Source organism: Trachymyrmex septentrionalis, unplaced genomic scaffold (assembly GCF_001594115.1).
Source record: "Trachymyrmex septentrionalis isolate Tsep2-gDNA-1 unplaced genomic scaffold, Tsep1.0 scaffold33, whole genome shotgun sequence".
Classification (NCBI taxonomy): Eukaryota; Metazoa; Arthropoda; class Insecta; order Hymenoptera; family Formicidae; genus Trachymyrmex; species Trachymyrmex septentrionalis.
In genome coordinates, this window is record NW_017305494.1 from 160,327 (window position 1) to 185,615 (window position 25,289).

General features: G+C 36.0%; 1 protein-coding gene across 1 annotated transcript; it reads right to left on the reverse strand.

Annotated features, from left to right (window-relative positions):
* Positions 1–85: 85 nt before the first annotated feature.
* Positions 86–21,570, reverse strand: LOC108750140 (ring canal kelch homolog). Its single transcript, XM_018489402.1, has 9 exons — positions 21,530–21,570; positions 21,002–21,148; positions 20,326–20,730; positions 19,990–20,243; positions 19,689–19,916; positions 19,026–19,198; positions 18,787–18,927; positions 18,453–18,708; positions 86–283 (listed from the first exon to the last, which is right to left on the reverse strand). Exons 1-9 carry the CDS (start codon positions 21,568–21,570, stop codon positions 93–95), a joined length of 1,836 nt encoding a protein of 611 aa, XP_018344904.1. The 3' UTR covers positions 86–92.
* Between the last annotated feature and the right edge of the window lie 3,719 nt (positions 21,571–25,289).

Genomic DNA, 25,289 nt, shown 5'->3' on the forward strand with positions numbered 1-25,289 from the left:
ATACCGCTGGGCCCGGCTTCCCGCGAGGAATCCGATATCTCGACATCTAAATTCATATTTTGTTCTGTCGTATGCCCAGCGGATTGTAGACCTCACATTGTCGTTGCGGAGGCCATTGGTTTATCGATGATGGCTACACCTGCGTAACTACGCCCAACTCCCATGCAAGTCGGCAAAGTAGTCCAGGTATCGGTTCTTGGAGAATACATTTCTACAGATGCCAAACTGGAGGAACCGTCGTCTCCACCCACCACGTACAAAAGTCCGTTTAATGCCACCACACCTGTTTGATATAACATTTGTTAGATTTACGAGAAAAGATTAGAACATGAAGAAAGAAGGTAAGATGTCTAAGACCATTCTTTTAAAGGGAAGCAATTTTTATAAAAAATCTCAAAAATTCTGACGAATAAGTTTTATTCGTTTCAAATAATACTTTCAACTTCCGATTTCGAACAAAAATAAGCTATTCAAATCATATTATATATTAAATTTCGAAAATGCAACATATAATAATACATTTTATTACAGTTCGAATTACACAAAAAAATATAAGAAACTTTTGTCTGAAATATTTTTTCTAGAAAAAAAAAAACACTTTCATTCATCTTAAAGTGATATTAAAAGTATGATAAAAAAATAAACTTCAACTTTTAACTCTAACTTGACATAACTTCCCATTCGGATAGCCAAAATTATTTTATGAGCAAATACAATAGAATTGCTTTTATCAAAACGTGCTATAAGACAATATAAAAAAATCTTAATATTCTCTATTCATCACTATTATTTATTGTTCTTGATTTATCTATTAGAAGTTTCACAGAGATTTTATCTAGCCATATTCTATTCAAATGAAGCATAGTTCAATTCTATTCAAATGAAATATGATGCGATATGCTATAATATTTGAAAGCTGTAGCGAAAATATTATCTTAATTGGAACCTTACTCGCGGAATATTTGATTAATTAAATCAGGATATCAACCAATGTAACTTTTTCTCTAGAGTAACACACGAAGTTGCACGAATATTGAAGAAGGAATTAGAAGAAGGCATGAGAAAGAATGAGAAGGCATGAAAAGGCATGTTAAGGCATTTATGGCAGTGTATATATACAAGTTTTAATTGCCCCAGGTGAATATGTCAAAAAATATGAAAGATATGGAAAAAAGTTTCAGACAAAATTTGTAAGGTTCGAAGGGATATATAAGAAGTTTGACCTTGATGATGCCACCAAGGTCAGGTCATTTCGGTGTAAAAGTTAAAATGGGACACTCTGTATATCAAAGTGCGACATATATGTTGTGTGTGTGTGTGTGTGTGTGTGTCTCAACTAAATTAACTTAATTTTATATCGAAATATCTTGAAAAGTATAAAAGATACGAAAAATATAAAATGTTGAAGAAGTGGAATGGTTTTAAGGGACGTATTTTGGTTACATTTTTTTCTAGGTAGAGGCGCCAAAAAGATATAAAGAGTACCTCCACTTTTTTTTAATTATATGATTTGTTTACATAATGATTATTTTAATTATTCTGCATACAAAAGTATTAAAGATATAAAAAAAATCAATAATTTATAAAATATTTTATACTTTAGTAGTCTTTTAGTACTTTAGTATTGTAGTTATTACTTAGTCTGGCGTATATTGATATGAAATATCGAAATTGAATATCTCGTTGATTATTGATTTTTTTTATAATAGTACCTTAATTTTTTTAAAACAACAAAATAATAAAATAAATCAATTGATGTAAAGAAAATACAAGTTGCTTATTTAAAAAATTATTCATTCTATCTACATATTTTTTTAAATCAACTATGTGTTTTCTTAATACTTTTATATGCAGAATAATTCAAGAAATCATATAATGTAGAAAATCATACAATTTCATTAAAAAAAGTAGAGATGACTTCGATATCTTTTTGACATCTCCACCTGATTGAAAAAAAATCAATGTGACCAAAATACCTTCTACCTCAAAACCGTTCTACTTTCATCTGTTTTATGTATAAACGCACTTTATGTATCGACCAATCACAAACGAGCAGTCCGTTCTTAGTTCTAGTTGATCCACGTTCTGTAAAGAAAGAGAAAATCCGCTCATCAAAATTATACGGCACTCAAACTTCTGTTCCGAATAAGGTGTTTACGAGTAGATCTGTCTATATTAACTTCACATCATTCCATTACTCGCCAAGCCAAAGATACAAAAATGATGTAAAAAAAAAGTTGATTCTACGTGCAAGCGAAGAAGTACGTACAGCACGAATTAAGGTTAAGTTTCGAATCAACGGAAGTCACGCATCGTAAGAATAGATATTCCATGAGAGCTTTTATAAGCAATCACAAACATGCTTACCAGTGCGCTACAAGCAGCTAACGTACATAACTGCTAGTAATTCGACAAATTCGACGGAGGTACTATCGCCAAATCGAGTAAAGGTATCGACATTTTCAATGGCTGAATACTGAACTTCGGAAGGAACAGCGATACAGGAATATTTTAAACGCTTTGATTGGGCCCTTCAGTTAAATAAAATCACAAATCACGATTTATATGCTAATTACACACGTGTACATATGGGCGCAGAACTTATTATAATACTCTCAAATTTTTGATCTGCCCGCGACAATCAGAAAATTTAATATACGACGAAATACGATCTACACTTATTAATCACTTTGATCGCGTAAAAAATAAATACGCTGAAAGTATTATCCATCACACAGGAGAAAGATGAAACAGTCGCTAATTTCGCATTACGTTTGAAACAAGATGCTACTCATCGTGAATATGATGATTTTTTTTGATAGGTTGTTGATTGAGCAACTCCTACACAGCCTCGAATCAAAAGAGATGTACGAGATTAGTGCAAAAAAGCCAATCACATTCGCCGAAGCATACGAAATCGCTCGAACACTTGAGACTATACGTTACACAGCTGAAGATATTAAAACGACGGAATCATCGTTTAATATAAATAACTATATTATTACTACAATGATATGCGGCGCAATTCATTAGCATGGTGATGATGGATGTAAATTATGTACATAAGGTATGCAACATTCAATGCAAAGCATGAAATAATAAATATTCACAAAACATTGAAGGATGAGTTTGCTATCCTCATTCTACAGCAATTGACAGGAGTCGATATTGAATATATTGATAGTAAATTCAATTAAAAATAAACAATAAATACAAGGTTAGTTATAAGTTAAGGCCGATGAAGATGCCAGAAATTAATCCAATCTAAAGAATGATATCCATAGTGTTCACTCTTCTTTATTAAACGTTTCGGCTCTCTTTGTAACTATCATTAGTAATGATGTATCTCTTAAATTGTTATCATTGATCCTTCCGTCAAAAGTGAATTCAATATGGCAGCTACTATGAATTACTCCAGCCAATCAGAGAAATATATCGATCATATGACATTTCTCTGTTACATTATAGGGTCTCTAGTGTCGCCGAAACGAACGCATAAATTAGGTTATGATCTAGTGAAAATTAAATAAGGTAAGAAGACTACATGATGAAGATCAAATGATCAAAGGCAGAAGCAAAACTCTCGTGATGCAGCACAGAAAGGGAAACGCTTTAATGATAAGTACACTTCGTGCAAAGGGTGTGGAGGTCGGCATCAGCACAATCAATGTCCATTTCGCAAAGCAAAATGTCACAGTTGTGACAAGAAAGGCCATATCGCCTAGAATCAAAGCGACAGTCCACGGAATAGGAGCAGCAATCAATAGCTCAACCAACTGAACAAGTTGATATAGTATACCAATTAAATAAAGTCCATGAAATCAATTTTACAAATCAATGTTCAAATCGATGGTCATCACGTACAAATGGAATTCGATACTGGAGCGCCTTGCAGCATTATCAATAAAAAAAGATTACGAGTCATTAAACCAGGATTCATATTGCGGGATACGGACAGGCGATTTGTAAACTATACAGATCACTATATTGAATGCATTGGTTCAACTCCCGTAAATGTATCGATGGGTACAACCATAAGAAGGATGAATCTTTATACTGTTGATTGTTATTTTGATATTTTGTTTGGACGCGAATGGATCACGCAATTCGCTAAAGAAATAAACTTTGTCGACTTATTTTCAAACGAGATTCATGCTCTGTTACTACACCATGCTTATCTGCGAATTACAAAGAACAAATAGATCAATTATTGTTCACTTAATAATGGAAGTATCGTTGATTGCCACCATTACGAATGCGAAAGATTGTAGTTATTGTCAAACAATTATTCAACTCAAAACTTAGAGCCGAGTCATGTTCATCTGAGTACTGTATTCTATTATCCTTACAAATAAATACATCCAAGAGGTACAATTGGCGCTGTAGCTATATCTCAAGATTGAAGTTATGCAAACCTCGTGTGCAAATTCAAGATGGAATAACTGTTAAATGTATTAACTCAAACGCAACAGCAGCTAGCTCAGAGACAACAGATGCTTATGCAAATGGCTGAGTCGCAAAAGCACATGGTAACTCTCCTGCAACAAGTACAAAGTATTTTTCCCCATTTCCACACCTTCGCTATCAATGGCTACAGATAACATTGTATCCGCCCCTCTGGCAAAAGCCTCTCAATTCTCAAATCTTGCTGAGCGATTAGATAAATTCACCCACGAGCTGACAAAGGGCAAAACCTTCACGCTGTGATACGAACATGTCGTGACATGTGTCATGAAGGCACCTTTATGGAGAGCGCAAAAGGCTTGATAGAGGACGAACGGAAGCAGTTGCTTCTCGGTGACAATGAATATTAATGTTTACTAAGTCGTTTATTACCTACTAAACTACTCTATTTAAGTTTCCTTGATTTAGTCACACATCTCAAAAAACAGTTTCATGATAATAAGTCGCTTTTCCAACGCCATTTCGAAGCTCTAAATTTTCAGGCAATGCCGCCCATGGCTGTAATTGACATTCTTGATCGAATAAGCATTTTGAAAAATGCTTTTGAAATTAACAATTTAAATTTAGATCAACTAAAAATTCTACTTGCCGCTTTAGCACTTAGCAACCATGCCTATCAAACAAAACGTGTCTTCTGTTTAAAATTACAGCGGAGAAGAAGAATTGCACATACAGCGACATCAGAAAAATTTATGCCATGTAGAACGTACTGCGGATGTAAGACGCGTCAAGAACCAACACATTACAGAGATGCCGTGTAAAAGGCGTTTGAAGCCAAACGCAAGGAAAAGGAAGTTAAGTGTCACGGAAAGCCAACGGAAAAAAAATTGGCATCCTCACAATGTCATAGTTGTGGTCTTATCACACATAAGAGGAAAGACTGCCTATTTAAGGAAGTGGATTGCAGAAACTGCAAAAAGATAGGCCATATAACCAAAGTCTGTTTCTCAAAAGGTAAGAAGAAAATTGGAACAATTTAATTGCAAAATGTTTCGAAAGCGGTTCGGAAGCATCGAAAATACGCAGAGATCCTTCTAAATAAGACGAGATTAAAAATGCAGCTGAACATTGGTGCGGATATAACGACAATAAAAACAAATGCATGGATTAAAATAGGGCGTCCTATGCTACAACCCTACAGGTCCTCCTGCATGACCGTTTCTGGTAAAAGAATCAAGACGGAGGGATTCTTTCACATTATGCTAAGCTACAAAGGACATTCTATGAAGGGTCCTGTTATTGTGTTAGACCGCCCAAATACAGTATTTCTTAGTGCACAAGTCATCGACAAACTCGAACTGGTGGAATACAACGAGGGAGTTACAGGTGATATCTCGTTGCAAGACAAATATCCGGATCTCTTCAGCGATAAACTAGGAGAATGTACTAAAACAAATGTCAAGCTACACCTTAAACCAGATGCTCATTCAGTTCACACTCCACGTTGTCCAGTTCTGCTTGCTCTGGAGGAACAGCTTAGTATTGAGCTCGACCGATTTGTTAAAAATGGAATTTTGACATTTGTGAACGTATCGGACTGGGCAGCTCCCATAGTCGCGGCAAGGAAACCAAACGGGAAGATACGTATCTGTGCTGATTTTTCTACGGGATTAAATGAAGCCTTAGACGCGAATAACTATCCGATTCCGAGATTGAAGATATCATGGCAAAGCTTCAAGGGAATACTGTTTTCTCACAACTAGATTTATCGGACGCATATTTTCAATTGAAATTGGACAAAGAAAGCAAACCTCTGACAACAATCAACACACATCGGGTTATTTAAGTTTGTTCAATAGACTGGTTTTCGGATTGAAGCCAGCACCTGCAATCTTCTAACGTACACTGGAGCAGACTTTGACAGACATTCTGGTCATTGTGGTCTACCTGGATGATATCCTCATCTGTGGCAATCGTACGGAGCACGACACATGCCTGGAACGCAGTCTTAAATCGCCTTCAAGACTGGGGATTCAGACTAAGCATCGGAAAATGTAAGTTTCACTTGTCCCTGAAATATTTAGGCTTTATTGTTTCTTGCGGAATACTGGATCCCGCTCGTATCAAACAAATAGGTTCGATGAGAGAGCCAATGAAGGAAGTTAAAACATTTGTTGGGCTAATAAACTATTACGAGAAGTATTTATCCCAAATTTGCATCGACATTAAGGGTTCCCCGTTGGAACACTTACTCAAGGAGGACGCTCTCTTTGTGTTGCGTGGGATTCTGCTTGCAAGAAGACTTTTTACAAAATTAAGGAAGTTCTAGCCAGTCCACTCTTACTTGCACACTACGATCCCACACAGACATTAATTGTCGCTGCGGATGCAAGCCCCACAGGTACAGATGGTATGTTGCTACAACGTTACCCGGATGGACAAATTAAAGCTGTTTTTCATATGTCGAAGACACTGACGAAGACGCAACAAGGCTACAGCCAAATCGAAAAGGACTGGTGACTGTCATTGAACGCTTTAGAAAATTCGTTTGGCCGACATTTCATACTCCAAATGGATCATCGACCCTTGCTGGTACTGTTCTGTACTTCTACAACAAAGAGATTGGATACTCAACATTGTACGGATACTGCATCCAAGGAACCGCTCCATCTGTGGCCAGAGTCAAAATCATCATGGGAAAGGATCCACATGGATTTCGCGGGTCCAATACATAATCAATAGTCACAGTCGACAGTCTCTAGATTCGTAGACGCGGAATGGTTCTCAACAATTACAGCAGCAGCTACGTGTAAATATTTACGCCATCTATTTTTCAGATATGGACCGTCAAGGGTAATTGTATCTGACAACGGCACCCAGTTCACAGGTGAAGAATTTGCCCAACTCTGTGCAAAATTCAATATCATACATCTACGTAGTACCTCCTGGGACACCCTCAGTCCAACGGAACGTATGGTAAATATCCTGAAACGTTCGTTGGATATATAAGTATCTTCGCAAAAGGAGGCAAGTTTAAATCAATTTTTGTATACGTATAACTATACGCTATGTGAAGCGACTCCTGACCTTGAATTTCCGGCGCAGATATTTTTTTGGTCGCAAGTTTCGAACTCCTTTAGAAATATTTATTCTTACGAACAAGTCAAGGTTATTCTTATCTTGTCAATAAAGAAAAATGAAGAAGTAGTTTGACGCCCATCATGTGCAAGGGCTCGCCGTTTTGTTCCAGGACAGCAGGAGATGGTTAAACTCTCAAATGGCCGTCGAGTTTTCGGGAAAATAGTCGGCTGCATTGGTTTCGCAATTGCTCGTGTCTGCGGTGATAGCGATATCATCAAGCGGCACTTAACCAAATCTGGGAACAGACAGATTCCCTAAAATGGCCGAGGAAACGAACAGATTCCTTAAAATGGCCGAGGAAACGGACGAGAACCTATTACTAACAGTGAAAAATACAATGGCGGATTCTCTAGCAGATCAACTACCCTTTGAGAGTGTTAAATTCTCCAGCAATGCGCACCCTCCTACTCAAGACCAAGGGGGAGCAGGTGATTCGACACTCCAGTTGGCTGACTGAGAGAGAGCGCCCGGACTATCGGAAGCTAGGTGGAGTCCGCCCTTATGGAAAGCATTTTTCTTAGTTTGTTTTATTGGTTTGACCTTGGGTGACATCGCTAAGGTCAAGTCAAGGTTGACGATGCCTCCCAAGATCAAACCAATAAAGCCAGTAAATACATCTTATTAAACTCTACCATTTCTGTCTAAAACATTTTTCTTAAAAAAACTTTCCGAGATATATTAGACTGTTTTCAGATTTTTTGGTATATTTTTAAATGCTCATTACTACTTCTAAGCCCCATTAATGGGAACGGCTTTACAGGTGTTCATTTGGTAGGCTCTTCTAACATTGCTGCAAGTTTTGATCAAAATCGGCGAAAAGCATAGCGTAGCCTCTCTTTGTTAGCAACATCAATAAACCATTGATTTCGGATATCCAAAAAACGTTATTATTTCTCTTGGCATCCTTTCGGCGCGTAAACTTTCAATGAGTGCTGTTCTTCACTTATACTCCATAATAATCATAATTGAATATTTGACTTGACTATTTTGAAGTTAGGGGAATGTTTCAATGCAAAGTAGCAGCTATAGGTAATTCTAATATGGCGGAAATATCAAATTTAATTTTGTCCGGATTCTAATAACTTACCCTGTGTGCGTGCACGCACGCTCGCATGCACGCATGCAAATTTACCTTGTAAAAATTTAACTTTATTTTCTCTGCTTGAATATAAAACAAAACTTACATTTCTACATAAATCACGTACAGTTTCACATAAAAATATTTATGTTAAACTTGCATTCCTCTTGCAAATTTAATTTAGATTACACGTTCGCACTGACACAGAATGCACACAGATTGTTAATTAGCCATTAGGTGATCGAAAATTACTCAAAGAAAGAAATACACGTTTACTCGACGATAGCATTGATTGATTTTAATAGCGAATTTGTTAGTTAATTACTATGAATAACTGCCGATTAATTATTCGACTGCAAAAAAATCACTCGAAGAAAGAAGCACACGATTGTTTACTAACATACGACGCGCACTCAACGATAGCAAGCAGTAAATCGATATCAATCGATATTGACTTTATTGATTATGTTTCTACTATCGCTGCCGAAACGTGGATGTGAGATTAGGGCTGCGGTTCACTTAGCGCTTCAAACACTACAGAGCATTTGTAGCACTGACATGACTGGTCCATTTGATGTCTCGGAACGCTCCTAGCAACTCTTCGTCGATTACATCATCAATACGTCATCGTTTTTGCTCCCGTTTCGCTCCAACTGCCTCACCTTGGAAGGTGAGTTGGCTGGAGTGAGTGTTCACGTAGCAATTGTAGCATTTGGAACAGTAATGCACCAATCGGAGCATAGTGTTTGGAGCGTAATGTTTGGAGAGCATTTGAAAGAAACAAGTAGATCGCAGCCTAGATAGTCGAAATTTCACACCGCGGCAAGTTCGAAACAGAGGGCATTGCACTCAGCGCTACGAATATCTCAAAGCGTGATTGACTAATTAATAAGGACAAAAAATGTATGTTTTTTAAGTATTTGTAGCGTCAAGTGAACTAAGTACAATAACAATCATAAAGAAAAAATCAATTTCGTACCACATTACATAAAATGTAAGAAATGTTGATTTATTTCGAAAAAAATCAATCAGAACTTTTCATGTTATAATATCGATTTTTCTTCCAAACGAGTTAATACTCCTTACATTTCATGTAACGCTGTATCTTATAATCTTTTGAATCGTATATATCTTTTGAATTAAATAATATTATAAATCTTTTTCAAAACAAGTTAATATTACTTGCACGTTTCTCTTCTTCTCTTAATCTTTTCTACGTAAAAGGGACATTCCATGTAAGAAAATATTGGTCGCCCTAAAAAGGACGGATTATTTTCTGTCATTCTAAAAAGAACATAAAATGTAAGGAGCATTAACTCGGAAGAAAAATCGATATTATAATATGAAAAGTTCTGATTGATTTTTTTCAAAATAAGTCAACATTTTTTACATTTTATGTAATGTCGTACAAAATTGATTTTTTCTTTATGATTGTACTTAGTTCACTTGACATTACGAATACTTCGAAACATACATTTTTTGTCCTTATTAATCAGTCAATCACGCTTTGAGATATTCGTAGCGCTGAGTGCAATGCCCTGTTTCGAACTTGCCGCGGTGTGAAATTTCGACTATCTAGGCTGCGATCCACTTGCTTTTTCCAAATGCTCTGAACATTATGCTCCAAACACTATACTCCGATTGGTGCATTACTGTTCCGAATGCTACAATTGCTACGTGAACACTCCAGCTAATCCACCTTTCGAGATGAGGCGGTTGGAGCGATGCGGGAGCAAGAACAATGACGTATTGATGATGTAAGAGTTGCTACGAGCGTTCCGAAACATCAAATGGACCAGCATCATGTCAGTGCTACAAATGCTCTGTAGCGTTTGAAGCGCTAAGACCTGTTGGTCAATAGAGTCGTAAGCGGTAAGCTGTAAGATATTAACCAATCATAATCAATTATTTTTCTCATACTTAACTATAATTGGCCAATTTCTTACGGCTTACGACTTGCGACTTTATTGTAAAACAGGTATAAGTGAATAGTAGTCCTAATCTCGCGTCCATATTTCGGCAGCGATAGTAGAAACATAACTAATAAAGTCGATATCGATTGATATCGATTTACTGCTTGCTATCATTGAGTGCGCCTCGTGTGTTAGTAAACAATCGTGTACTTCTTTCTTCGAGTGATTTGCAGTTAATGAATAATTAATCGGCAGTTATTCATAGTAATTAACTAACAGATTCGCTATTAAAATCAATCAATGCTATCGTCGAGTAAATGTGTATTTCTTTCTTTGAATAATTTTCGGTCACCTAATGGCTAACTAACAATCTGTGTGCATTCTGTGTCAGTGCGAACGTGTGATCTAAATTAAATTTGCAAGAGGAATGCAAGTTTAACATAAATATTTTTGTGTGAAACTGTACGTTATGTAGAAATGTGAGTTTTGCTTTATATTCAAGCAGAAAATAAAGTTAAATTTTTACAAGATAAATTTGCGTGCGTTCGTGCGGGCGTGCATACGCGCGTGTGTGTGTGTGTGTGTGTGTGTGTGTGTGTGTGTGTGTGTGTGTGTGTGTGTGCGCGCGCGCGCGTGCGTGTGTGTTTGTGTGTGTGTGTGAGAGAGAGAATGCGATCGCATATGCATGTGTAGCGATCGTCTGATCGCAACGAGAATCTCTCGTATAGTCTGCGTCCGACGTGAGTTACGCCTCCCCTGACTATCTTCTCTATGCGTCCCATCATTCGTAACTAGTTCCTCTTATAATTTAAAAACTAAGCTTCGAACAAAATTCTGGCAAAAGACAAATCGCATTGGAATTAAGTCAGGAACATGACATTTCAAGAACAAACGTTTTTTTTTAATCACCCTGTATACAACAGAACTTAAATCGATTCTTGCAACAATATAGGAAGGAGATAATACCCAATTGAACACGGTTCAACTGGGTACCGCTCGATTGGACACGCTCAATTGGACACGTTCAATTGGACACCGATTAATTCGATAATGATCAGTTGGACACTGATCGATTGGACCCCGAACGATTGGACACTGCTGGATTGGACACAAAGTGAAATATCATGTATGTCTTAAAGTGGACATAACGCCGTGTAATTTAGATTCCAATTATTTCATTTTATGTAAATACGCAATTCGACATCAATTGGACATCGATCGATGGGACACCGATTGATTGGATACCGATCGATGGGACACCGATTGATTGGATATCTTGGCAAGGGGGATATGGGATGAAAGTCACTTCAAATAGAAAGTCGAAACCCCATGTGCAACATGTGCAACGGTACAATTATAGAAGTCGTATGCCCCTTAACAGGAGGAAAAGTGTCGAATTGATCAGTGTTCAAATGATGGGTGTCAAATCGATCGGTGTTCAATCGAACGGTGTCCAATCGATCGAATTGCACGGTGTCGTAATTTTTACATGCAATGAAATAATTATTAATTGAAATCTAAAGCATACATTATATATTTCGCATCGTGTCCAATCGAACAGTGTCCAATCGTTTGGTGTCTAATTGATCGATGTCCAATTGATCAGTGTCCAATTAAACGTGTCCAATTGAACGATGTCCAATCGAACCGTGTCCAATTGAGATTCTCTCATCAGAAAATTCCGCATGTGGTAACGGGACAATCTCCTGCTCAACTCTTCTTGGATGCAACTATACAAATTTGACTAAATTTAATCTCATCTAGCGATATGTACGCCAAAATGAAGGAAAAGCTACACAACAGCTCGATTCTTTATTTAGATTGTTTAAACCAGGACAAACAATTTATTTCCTTTCGGGCAATTCTCGAATGGATGAATGGATTCCAAGCAGAATCGTTACTAGATTAGGAAATCTTCATTACGAGGTGGAAGACACAGGCAAACGGTTCAAGCAACATGTAGATTAAATTCGTGCATTCACCAAAAAGGAATCCGAATGTTCACCGATGGATGTCAATCCATCACTTAAAGAAGATGAACAATCAAGTTCACACCGACGAGTTCATTTTTATAGAGACAGATTTAAGACTACCTCAGATAAAGCAATTAGTTCCACGACTTCGACAATAGTCAAGAATTTTAGGGCCGCTACCGTCAACTCCAGTCCAGTTAGAGCATAAGAATCGTCACCAGAATAATTCTTTACGCTGCCAACTGTAGATCGACGCGTAGATCGACGCGTAGATCGACTCGACTTTCTCGCCGCCCTCCTAATAAATATGTTCCAAGTTAATTTTATTTTTCTTAAGGAGGGAAGAATATTATGTATGAATGTTGTATGTTTCGATCACACACACAACACACACACACACACACACACACACACAATCACAAATGAGCTTATCGTAGAGTCCGTTCTTAGTTCCAATCAATGTACGTTCTGTAAAAAAAGAAAAAATCTGCTCACCAATATTGTATGATATTCAGATTTTTGTTCCGAATAAAGTGTTTATTAACGAGTAAATCTGTCTATATTGACCTCACACAAGACATTCCATCATGCGCAAGCCAGAGATACAAAAATCTGTAACATTTTTCTGTATCTTTTATACTTTTTGAGATATTTCAATGCAAAAGATAAAATAAGACACCCTATATATGTCAAGGTGAATGGATAAATTGTTAAAATTTTTTTAATTACTGAATAATAACTATATATAATTACTGAATAAAATTTAGTAAGATATATGTATATAAAATAAGAGTACTCAGATTAAAATGTCAAATATCCATATATACGAGTATAGTGTCCGCACATAAAAATTTTATCGGAGACTTTAGTCACTCTTAAACTGTATTCGAAAATGTCCTTTCCAAAGAAAATTTTACTTGACATAATAAAATAATATACATTACAAGTACACACACTATATATTTTGAATAAAATTTTCCTCGAAGAAGACATTTTAGAATGTAACCTCAGTATGTGCGAGCGCTCAACATCGAGTGAGTACAGTTACCGTTAGTAACGAAAGGGTTAATTAGAGATGAAAGAGCGGAAATTCTTGCATCAGCAGAATTAAACCTTTATGATTCTTTAAGATGCTAAAAAAAATATTTTGGGCCCATATTCTGTACACGTCTGTAATGATGCGCTCCCCTAATCGTATCGTTTCCGGCATTACATCCAGCCGGATGCAGTAGCACGCAGTGATGAGGGCGCGGTGCACCCGCAATTTTTTTTAAGAAACAAAGCATGTAATAGCAAGCAACCGTTGTTTCTACCGAAGAGTTCCAAGTGCCGCCGAGTACCGCCGATCGATATCTCCTCCGCTTGTAATGTCGATCGGTGTAAATTACTAAGCGGAACAAATCGAGCGGGAATAACAATCCGTATATGAACAGCAAATTATTAACAAAGTGTATTGCGCTCCTGATCATGCTCCGATTCTCTCCGCTCCTGATCATGCTCCGATTCTCTCCGATCCTGATTCCGCAGTCGGAGAAGCCGATTTAGTAGCGAGAAAAGGTGGTACAGAATACTCTGTCACCATTCGAGCGTTCTCGACAGCGATCGACCGGCTTTCCTGTAAAGAACCGCTATGTCGATGGAAAACTCTAGGGCAGAGAATACTCTGATGTGCCAAGCGTTCTCGATTGCCGAACAACTTTCTCGACGGCTGGCCAGTTGCCGCATACCGCTCCTACCGCATCAGCAATAGCCAGATATCTCCGTCGAGTGTTCTCGACCGCTGCTGGTTGCAGCAACTACTGAAATTCTAATCGGTCTCGACGCAATAGCACGGGATAGACATTTCTCTCTCTGCCGAGTGGTCTCGACCATCGAGTGCCGCTTTGCACATCCGCGTGTTTCCCCATTGCGTTGGGGAAAACGCCCGCCGGTATACTGTGTCACAAAAACAACCGCGATTCGAGCTTAGCGTATACTCACGTTCACGCGAGCCAATCAGCGAAGCACCGCGCCGCGCCGCATAGCTGATCGCCGCCCTGCGTTCCGCATGACTCGCGAACACTATGTACCGAAAAACTCGTCTGCGATGATACTGAGCCAGAGACATACACATACAGAGTGTCCCACGTAACTGTGATTATGATTTTTCTGGCATTTCCGATGATGTGACAAAAATTATTTTGAATAAAAGTCAGTTTTCAATCGACTATAAATTGCAATACTAAAAATATTCTTTTTTAGGAAAAAAGTCAAGTTCATTCTAATTTTTTTAAATGTAATAAAAACATAGAATATTTTAACCTTCCATATTCCCTTTTACGTTTGCTAGATGACATTGCAATGGGAACTTAATCCGAAAAAACTTCAGAAATATTACAAATTTTCAATTCGTTTCATCCTCGATTACAGTTTACGATTGAAATTGGTGGGGACAGATTAAATTATTTAGATATCACTATTATTTATCAAGAATAACAACACTCTTGAATATATATGATTGGTACCATAAACCTACTTTTTCTGGTAGGTATCTGAATTTTTTTTCTCAGCATGCTGTTTCGCAAAGAGAGGTACGATCATAGAAATAGTTAATAGAGCCTTTTGTTATCTCAACCTAAATATCACAAAAAGAACTTGACTTTTGTCATTGAGATACTTTTAAATAATGACTATCCGACTGATTTTATTTTTAACACAATTAATGAACGCCTAAAATCTTTATTGAGTAACAAAACCTTAAAACAAAACACGAATGATACTTCTGATGAAGATATTGTTAAAAAGTCACGGTTTACGATTTCATTTGTTTCGGAGATCTCATACAAATTCTAAGACATAATTAAAGATCTTGATATTGACCTTGCATTTTTTAACCTAAACAAGCTCAATGCTTTCATTAAAACACATAAGGATTCTTTATCTAATAAAGCAAAAAAGAACGTAGTATACAAGATATATAGCAAAGATTGCGATGCCTCCTATGTCGGGCAGACAGAAAGGACTTTAAAAACGAGAATCTCGGGATATTGTAATGACATCCGAAGGAACATGAATAATCATTCTGTTATTACCGAACACAGATTGGATCTCAACCATGATTTCGATTGGGAAGATACAGAAATTATTGATCAGAAGCAGTTTTTGTACAAACGATCATATCTCAGAAATGTTACATATTCAATTGCAAAAAAAAAACAGTCTTAATTTGCAATCTGACACCGAGTTTTTGCTTCACTTGAATGTTAACCGTCACAATAATCGGAACGTTCGTAGCGAACGTTTATATCGCACAATATGAACAATTTGCGGATCTTTTGACTTTGATTATTTTTTTATGTTTACGTCTTTCATAGCTATACGAGTGCATTAATTTTTCTTTATAAATAATAATGGTAACACTTTTTATATCTGCACAGATTTTTATCTGTTACTCATTGCTACTGGAACTGTCAATCATTGCCAATAGAATAAGGATTGAGTTGCCACTCTGTTGACTCGCCATGAAAAAGTGAGAAATTTACATCATATGTTCAGACATACTGATCATGGCTACCGATAAAGGCAAACCGAAACGTCTATGCGTAATTAATTGTACTATAATTTTTCGACAATAAACGATTCTTATTTTCGCACTAATAACCGCGCATAAAATCTCTCATTAGCCCTTTGTTTTTATATTTTTTTAAATAGCATTATGTATTTTTTACTTCGTAATATTGTAACTGATGTCAAAACGAGTTCAATGACCTGCTATACTATGACTTTGAAATGATCTTAAAGTCAGACATGTGAGATCAATGAACGGAAACGTTTCCACAAAAAATTATATATTAAACTTTACTTATTTTTCATTGTTCAGAAAAAAATGTACTTACAGATAAATTGAGAAACCGACGTAATCATTTCTGAATTCGTAATATTCCCGAATATATTGTAGTTCACAATTTACATATGTGGATGTAAACAGAAAAAAATGTCAACATAACTTATAGTACTTGTAGCGTAATTCGAACGCTGTTACGACCTTATTTATACTTATGTTCTTTCTTAGTTTGACATTAGAGCAAATCGTAGTCTCAATTTGTTGAAAATGTATTTCTATAACGAGAAAGTTGATAATCAGCTAATATAAAAATATTTTACTACTGTAGAATATGTTCATAGAAAATTTAATACAAATAAAGTAATTTTCGAAAACGTTTCTATTTATTGATTCCACACATCTGACTTTAAGATCATCTCAAGGTCATAGTACAGCAGGTCATTGAACTCGTTTTGATATCAGTTACAATATTATGAAGTAAAAAATATGTAGTGCTATTTAAAAAATATAAAAACAAAGGGCTGAGAGTTTTATGCGCGATTGTTAGTGCGAAAATAAGAATCGTTTATTGTCGAAAAATTATAGTACAATTATGTGCATGTCTTGACATCAGTTACAATATTATGAAGTAAAAAAAAGTGATATCATTAAAAAAAATTAAGGTAATCTTGACTTTTCTCCTAAAAAAAAGAATACTTTGCAAATTTTTAATATTGCAATTTGTAGTCGATTGAAAACTGACTAACTTTTATTAAAAATAATTTTTGTCACATTATCGGAAGTGCCGTAAAAATCGTAATCACAGTTACGTGGGATCCTGTATATTCACATACTTTTGTTACGGTGCGCACGCGCGCGCGCGCGCGCGCGCGCACACACACACACACACACACACACACATATTCGAACCTACATTCCTCTGGTATTCCGGCCAAATATCGCGTAACTTCTGTATTCAATCTATATTATCTCATAACCATAATAAAGACTTCTTTATTTTATTGTAAACGACACCGCCCTTTTTTTTATTTGCATCTCATCTCTCGCGCGAACCTCTTTTGCATTTCGATCAACCAGAAACCGACGAGCTATTCCGCGCAAAAGTCAAATATCAGTTACATGTCCATCGATAATTGTGGATATCGATAACTAACAATAGCGAATAACAAAGACTGTCCTAGGAAAAAAAAGGCGGTTTTTATTGGCTGTCTCTACTTAACGATACCAAGTATCGGTAGACGTGTAGAGAATATGAGCCCTGGTGTTAGTTGTGACATTATATAGCACATGTGAATAGAAAACAAGTTTCACCCTCCGATTATTCACCAAGTATTAAGTATAAAATATGATTTTGGACAGTTTAGTATTTTGTAACTGCATAATACAATAATACTTATTTCCACTTAAAAATTTTATTTTATAAATATTTAACCGTGATAAATTTGTCAATATTTGGAATTGTCATTACTGGCCATAAATTAATCCTCACTGGTTAAAATAAATTGATCATTATATTTGGAAAGTTTGGTGTAGCATTATTGAAGTTAGATCCTTTTCTTTAAAGAAAATCTAAACTGTGATAAAATATTGATATAGAGATATATTTTTGGAGAGAGATAGATTTTTCTGTCTTACTAGAAAATGTTCCTCTGATTATGCCTGAATATGTAATTCCAACTAGAGGTTTGTTCCCGATGCAACATGCTTCTACTTTTTCCAACCGTAGCTGCTACTCACTCAAATGTACTCGAATGAGTAGGAGTTATGATAGAAACATGTTGAAGCATGTTGGAGTGTGCGACGCGAATCGCACTTGCTTTCCAAATCATTTCAAGATCAATGGAAGCATATGTAGAAAAAAATGTTTTACGAAAGTTTCTTATTGTTTGCGTATAATCTAAATCTGTAATAAAAAAATATTTAAAAAATTGAATATCTGGTTTAAATAATCAATTTTTGGTTGGAACCAGAAATTAAAAATATCATTGTTCGATAGAGCGTATCCGATTTGCTTATAATATTTTTAATATTCTTTTTATAAAAAACATTTTTCTTCATTTTAAAAAGGATATTCGAATGATCTCAGACATCTTATATGTAAGAAAATATTAATTGCCTACCGGCGTTACGACGACATAATGCCATATCACTGACAGGAGTCCATTGATTTGTCTCCGGATTAAATGCTTCTACGCTTTTTCGTACTAGTGGACCATCGTGACCTCCTACCGCGTATAAAACACCATCCAGGACACCAACACCTGCACCACTGCGACGTGCGGACATTTCAGGTACAGGTTTCCATTGATCCTTCTCCGGATTATAACATTCAACACTAGAAAGACATTGCCGAGATTCTCCATCGTAGCCACCAACCTAATTGCAAAGTCTCTCTATATTAAACATGTAATACAGATGACATCATTTTCGAAGTAATATTTGATATAAACTTACGGCGTAAAGCAATCCTTTGACAACACCGACTCCTACGCTACTACGCCGTGTTGACATTCGTGCTACTGGTCTCCATTCGCGAGTCCGTGGATCATAAACTTCAGCCGAATTTAATCCTGTCGAACCATCGAAGCCACCAACCTATGTATGTAAAATATCGGTTAAATTGTAAATATGATTTACATTAATAAATAACACAACTTAATAAAGACACAGGAAGATATTGTATAATAACGTACAGCGTAAACGCAATTGCCGAGTACGGCTACACCGAGCGTCGATCTTCTCGCCTCCATCTCGGGACAGGGTGACCATTGATCCGCTGCAGCATCATAAATATCAACTGTTCGTACTCTTAATGATCCGTTAAATCCACCAACAGCGTATACGCGTCCGCCAAGAACACAGAGTCCTATAATGCAATACAGTATAATCCAGAGCTGTCCTAGATCAGGGTTTTTTGGCTTAAAATCAAAATGTGTCGGTATTCACACCTATTACTGTTCTTACTTCGTACTTCATGGCTGTTTTGTTGTAGCGCGTGACACTCAGAGACTAGTTTGAAATCATTAAAAGTTTTTGACCTATTATTCATATTTTTATAGTTGTATTATAAATAATAGTATTTTATAATATTAGTAACAAAATATTTTTAAATATAGTGAAAGACACAAATCAAAAACTTTTAACGATTTCAGATTAGTTTCGTCCCTAAGACCGAGCATTGCGCGCTACAACAAAATAGCAGTGAAGTAAGGAATAGAAATGGTAATGGGCGTAAATACCGATATATTTCAATTTCAGACCAAAAGATCCCGACTTTGAACAGCTCTGTATAATCGTTACTTTACAAAAAAAGAAAAGAACAATTTTACCATCGTAATTCAAATGATGCTATTTACCAGCTCTGCAACGTCGTGTTGGTAATTCAGAAACTTGATACCACCTTTCCTCCTTGAAGTCATAACATTCAACGCTCCTGATCGCCTTTGGAGCTTGGCCGCCAACAACGAGTAATACTTTAGGTAATCCTCTTGGTTGTCTTGGTTTGGTACGCGGCGTTTTGAATAATGACTTTTGCTCACCCTTCAGTAAATGATATTTTAAGGCTTCGATCAAGAAATCCTTGCCTGTAGAAATTAAGGAATACATATATCTCTTCTTTTAACATGCATATCGTAATAGCGAACATTGTAAACTTACATTGTAAATTAGCTTTGAGAAGCGGTTCCTCTTCCACACGTTGCACTAAATACTCTTGAGAAAGCAAAGGCAAGCGCACGTGTTCCATTAACAACGCCAAATCGTTCTGTCTCTTTTCGAGGTCGTGGTGTACCCATGAAATAACACATTCAAATACTTTCTCTTCAGAAGGCACCATTAAACGGTCGCTACAGATAAGTTTAGCTACTTGTTCAGGTTCCAATGTTAAAAATTCTTCTGCGTCAACCACTTCTCTACAATCGATATTGAAACAATTAATACAATCATATAATACACAATCTAACTAAGAGGATCAGAATTTGAGATGTGACTTACGAAAAATGCTGTTCGATGTAACTGTCTGCGTGCGTCAACAACTCGAGGCATCCATGCAGATCTGCAAACGCTCTAATACCGAGACAATTAGACGGATGTAATTGAGCTTGTAAGAAATCGCAACAAGCATCTCGTACATCCGTTAGTTGTAACAAGTTTGCAGCAGGTAGAAGTACCTGTACGTTATCCTCTGTAACGTGGACTTCTGCAGTATAAACATAATCTACTAATAATTCTAATGCCGAATAATCCACGCCTTGCAATGTTATTCTCTGTTGATCGCGTTCCTCAAAACTTGTAAACATAGCATAAAAGTAAGGACTGCATGCAGCGAGAACCATTTTGTGAGCCGGTACTTCCATACCACCATCCGCTACTAAGATAACATCGCAGAGTAAATTTTTCCTAAAAATCAAAGCGTATTATTTAAATACATATTTATCTTATAATTTTAAATACTTATAAAATTTATTTTATAAATTTTTGGTAACACAGTAGTACGTATGTAACAACATGCCTAAAAGATAATATAAATATATTTTTTAAGGAAATAAAAGAATGGTATATCTGAACACACGCACGCACGCACGTACACGCACACACATAAGGTTTAGTTATACAAAAATATATGCCAAATTATTCTTCAATACCTAATAAAGATAACAAAAATATATACTTTCTCATTTCGTTGATGACATCAAAAGCTCTATTCGTGTGATGATGATTCCTATATGGTGGTTTATCCTTCCCATTCTCACGAGGAACATGCTTCTGCGAACTCTCGTCCAGAGAATTTTGACTGGCATAGCGAAGTAACAAGCAGCTGTAATGATGAAAGACAAGCAGTTATAACTCTGACTATAGCAGTTTTATTCATCTGTTTTATATTTCAGTATTTTCAACTCCGGCAGAGCAGCCAAATGTTTAAAAAATAATTTATAATGAATTTATGTTATCCATTTTTGCTAAAAGCTATTTAGTAGTATAAAGATATAAATTACGAAAACCTTATAAAGGATTCCGTTCTCAACCGGTAACGAGACATGTTACGTGCCACGTCACTTTTGTTACCATCACGTTTTTAACATAAGGTTTTTCTATACATTTTTTCCTAAACATTCCTGATAAATCGTGTTTCCTGCTACTTTTCTTATTTGCTTTCACCTATCGTTTTTAGTCTTTTTTTATTATTTATCATTAAGACCCGTCTTGAATATTCAGTCTTACAGATATCTTATGACTCATCCCTAAACAGATTCGTGAATCATCAATAGTCACATATCTCAGTTTCATTCCTCCTCATCACGTATATTTTTGGTATTCGAAAATGTCACGTTAAAATTTATCGGAATCTCCACCTCTTTTATCATAGTGAAGATCCCTCTGGTTCTGATCGAGTCAGTCTCTTCTCGTAAACTGCGAATAACATATCTCTAACTTAGTCTATAAGCTTGTCTGTATCATCGTTGAATAAAGTTCGGTCAGAAGATAGTTGTCTTTTTAATATTTTACATATTACGGTGCGTCTCGCTCGTTACAGACAACATGTTTAATAATCGAGCAGTGAATTTCTGCCTAGTCCGGAATCAAGAATAAAAATCAAATCATTTATAACTTGATATTTTTATTCGGGATTGCTGAGCCCCGATTATTCTTATTTTAAAGTTACTTCAAGGATTGGTTATTTTCCATCGAAGATATTCATTGCTACACAGCCTGTGGAAACTTTCCACGCCACGACGCCATTTCGTGACTTATGTTTTGCACGCGGACGAGAAGCACTAAAGGAAATTTTTGAGACCTAGTATCAATATTGAGCAATAACAGATGAATGAATAACAGATTGAAGAATTTCTAGAAGAAGCAAATTAAAAGCGCATTAAGGATTTAGTGAGTGCATAAGCTAAAAGACCAAATTATTATCTTGGCATTACGACTGGCGGTATAACATATGTTTTCTTATGCACAGGAATTGAAATTGCGCGAGGATAAAAAAATTGCGTTATATTTGCTGCGTTTGCTGCGGGTTAAGAGTGTAGAGACAGATGATACGGCGCGATGCGTGGGCGTGACTAGGATTCGAAGAGTAGTGGGATTGTTTATTAAAGTAAGGAAAGTACGATCAGAATGGGAGTGAATCTTAGGCCGAGCGGCAAACCGTGAGACTTCAAGCTCCGGCGTATCGCATGCTACAGGATTCCTTAAGAATATTAAATTAAATAGGATTTATTGAGAATTAATATTAATTATTTGAATTCTGTCATTTTTTAATTTTATATATCGATTTTTATAAACCGATACAAGGTTGTCTGAACATAATTAATTATTGATTATTTATTAGGTTATTCGGAAAATAATTTCGTTTTTTCTTATGAAAATGAAAGACGATTTTCAATCAGACGCGTTTTAAATGATCATGAACGGTCGAATTCGATAAATTTAATCTCTCAGTGATCTCACGAGTTGTTATTCGCCGGTTTGCATCAATTAATGCCTTTATTGTGTCTTCATCAGCTTCAACTAGCCTTTCAGAACGTGGTGCATCTTCAACATCAAAATTGCGGGATCAAAATTTTGCAAACCAGTTTTGGCACTGGCGTTCTGTCAATACATCTTCTCCATACGCATCGAATAATTTTTTTCTTGCTTGAACAGCATTTTTACCTTTTCGATAGTAAAAAAGTAAAATATGCCGAAAATGCTGCTTTTCACTTTCATATTTGATAGGGCACCAACCAAAAACTACTGCGTAGAATCAATCGAACTTTTTTCACAAGCAAGCCTTGCTATATCAGCTGTCAAAATATATAATGATTATGCGGCTTAAGTGTGAAGTTGGCTGTGAAAAAATACAATAATCTTCTGTTGGAAAAAAACGAAATTACTTTCCGAACAACCTAATAGAATTTAGAAGATTCATTAAACTCGATTTTAGCATTGATACTTCTAAGAAATGAAACAATAATTGATTCAAAAATTACGTTCATTTACTGAGGGAATTTATTATTGATCCGAGCAATTCGAGCCTTTTCATTATTTCTTACCATTTAGGAAAGAAAGAAGTGAATTGAAAAAAAAGTGAATATAATGCAAAATAAGTATTTATATCTTTATTAACAATATACCCCGTCGGCACGAGGGTTATTGTCTAATTATTTACGGAGACATTTGAGACGACTCGAGGAGGTCGCCGCAGTATTTTAGGGGCTTTAGGGGCCTGACGGTCATAAGTCGCGTGTTCCGGAGGCGTGACAAGAAGCGGTGATGTCAGCCCTCGCAACGCGTTGCTCGGGTTAATTCCTTGCGTGGCGCGAGAGACTTCAGAGTTATGACCCTCGCCGCGCGAGGGAGTTAGAGGTATCCCGGCGAAAAGAGCCGAGAGTCCTGAGCGATGATTTGCACTCGCTTACCTGCGCGGTTACCTCTCTTCGTCATTCTATAGAAAAGCAATTTTTATTTACCATCGCGGCCGTTTAAATTAGAGAGTTTAAGTAGAGTACAAGTAACTAGAGGCCGTTTAAGTAGAGTTACAATTATTTAAATAAAAAATTAATAATTAATATGAATTGAGTGAAAGATAATAATTGAAAGAAAGAATTAAACAGCTTCAATAAGCGCGATCAGTCTGGAGAAGGAAAAAAGCTGAAGAGTTTCTACAAGCGCGGTCAGCTCCTTAGAGTATTAGAAAAAACAGAGTAAAGAACTAAGACATTCGTACTTTTTTCTTGAGAATTATATTATATTACAAGATATTCCAAATTTTCTGCTCTTCGACAGATCTCGATCTGCGCAGATTCGGTTCAAAAATGATCGCGGGATTTGATTTTTGCCACGTTTATACAGACGCCAATTGGTAGTGTTCGCGAGTCGGGAAAAAGAGGAGGCTCGATTTTCCAGGAATTGAGACTATGTGACAAATTTGAGTATTGAATTTCCCATAGAAATATTGATCATATCAAGCTGGAATTTGGCACAAAAAAGGTAAATTGTAGACGAGGATGGAAAGAGTTAAAGCAATCTAGTATTAGAAATATTTATTAATTTATTATGGAAAAAAATGTGCCGAATTTTTTGGATGTCATCATATTAGCAAGAAAGAGAATAACCTCATATTCGACTGGTATCAAAAACCGAGCTTTTCGAGTAGATATTTAAATTTTTGCTCAAACCACTCTATATTTCAAAAAGTAGACACTATTATTGGCTTAGTAGATAAAGCTTTTTTATTACCTGATCCTACATACCATAAGAAAAATTTAAAATTTATAATAGATACGCTAATTCATAATGATTATTCAACGGAAATCATCTTCAATACAATTAACACACGTATAAAAACTCTTATCCATAAAAAAACAACAGTTGTAAAAAATCAATTTAATTACCAGAATTCAAAAAGTAATGCGTGGTTTACAATAACCGTGGTTTACAATAATTTACCATACATACCATCAATTTCCAACAAATTTAATAGATTCAAAAGATGTCAAAGTTTCTATAACATGAACAAATTTAAAAAATTATCAGAGTTGATAAAGACCTTCTTCTGCATCTCACAAAAAACAATGTCATATATAAAATCAGTTATAAAGATTGTGATGCTTCCTATGTCGGACAAACGAGCAGACAATTAAAAACAAGGATAAATGAACATAAAAACCATATAATTGTTATTATTGGAATACCTTTGCTCGTTCTGTTATAACCGATCATAGAATGCAGTTTAATCACAATTTTGATGGGGATAAAACTTAAAATATTAGATATTATAAATATTAAAATTAAATAATCAAACAAATACACGGCGAAAGAAGAGTCAGTAGATTACAAAGAGAAAAACAAAACATTTAATTAATTAAATTATTATGCGACGATACATGCGCACGGAACGGCATATATAAATGTGTAAATGTATAAACATGTGTAAAAATATAACAAGTTTCGGCTACAAGATTGAGCCCTCT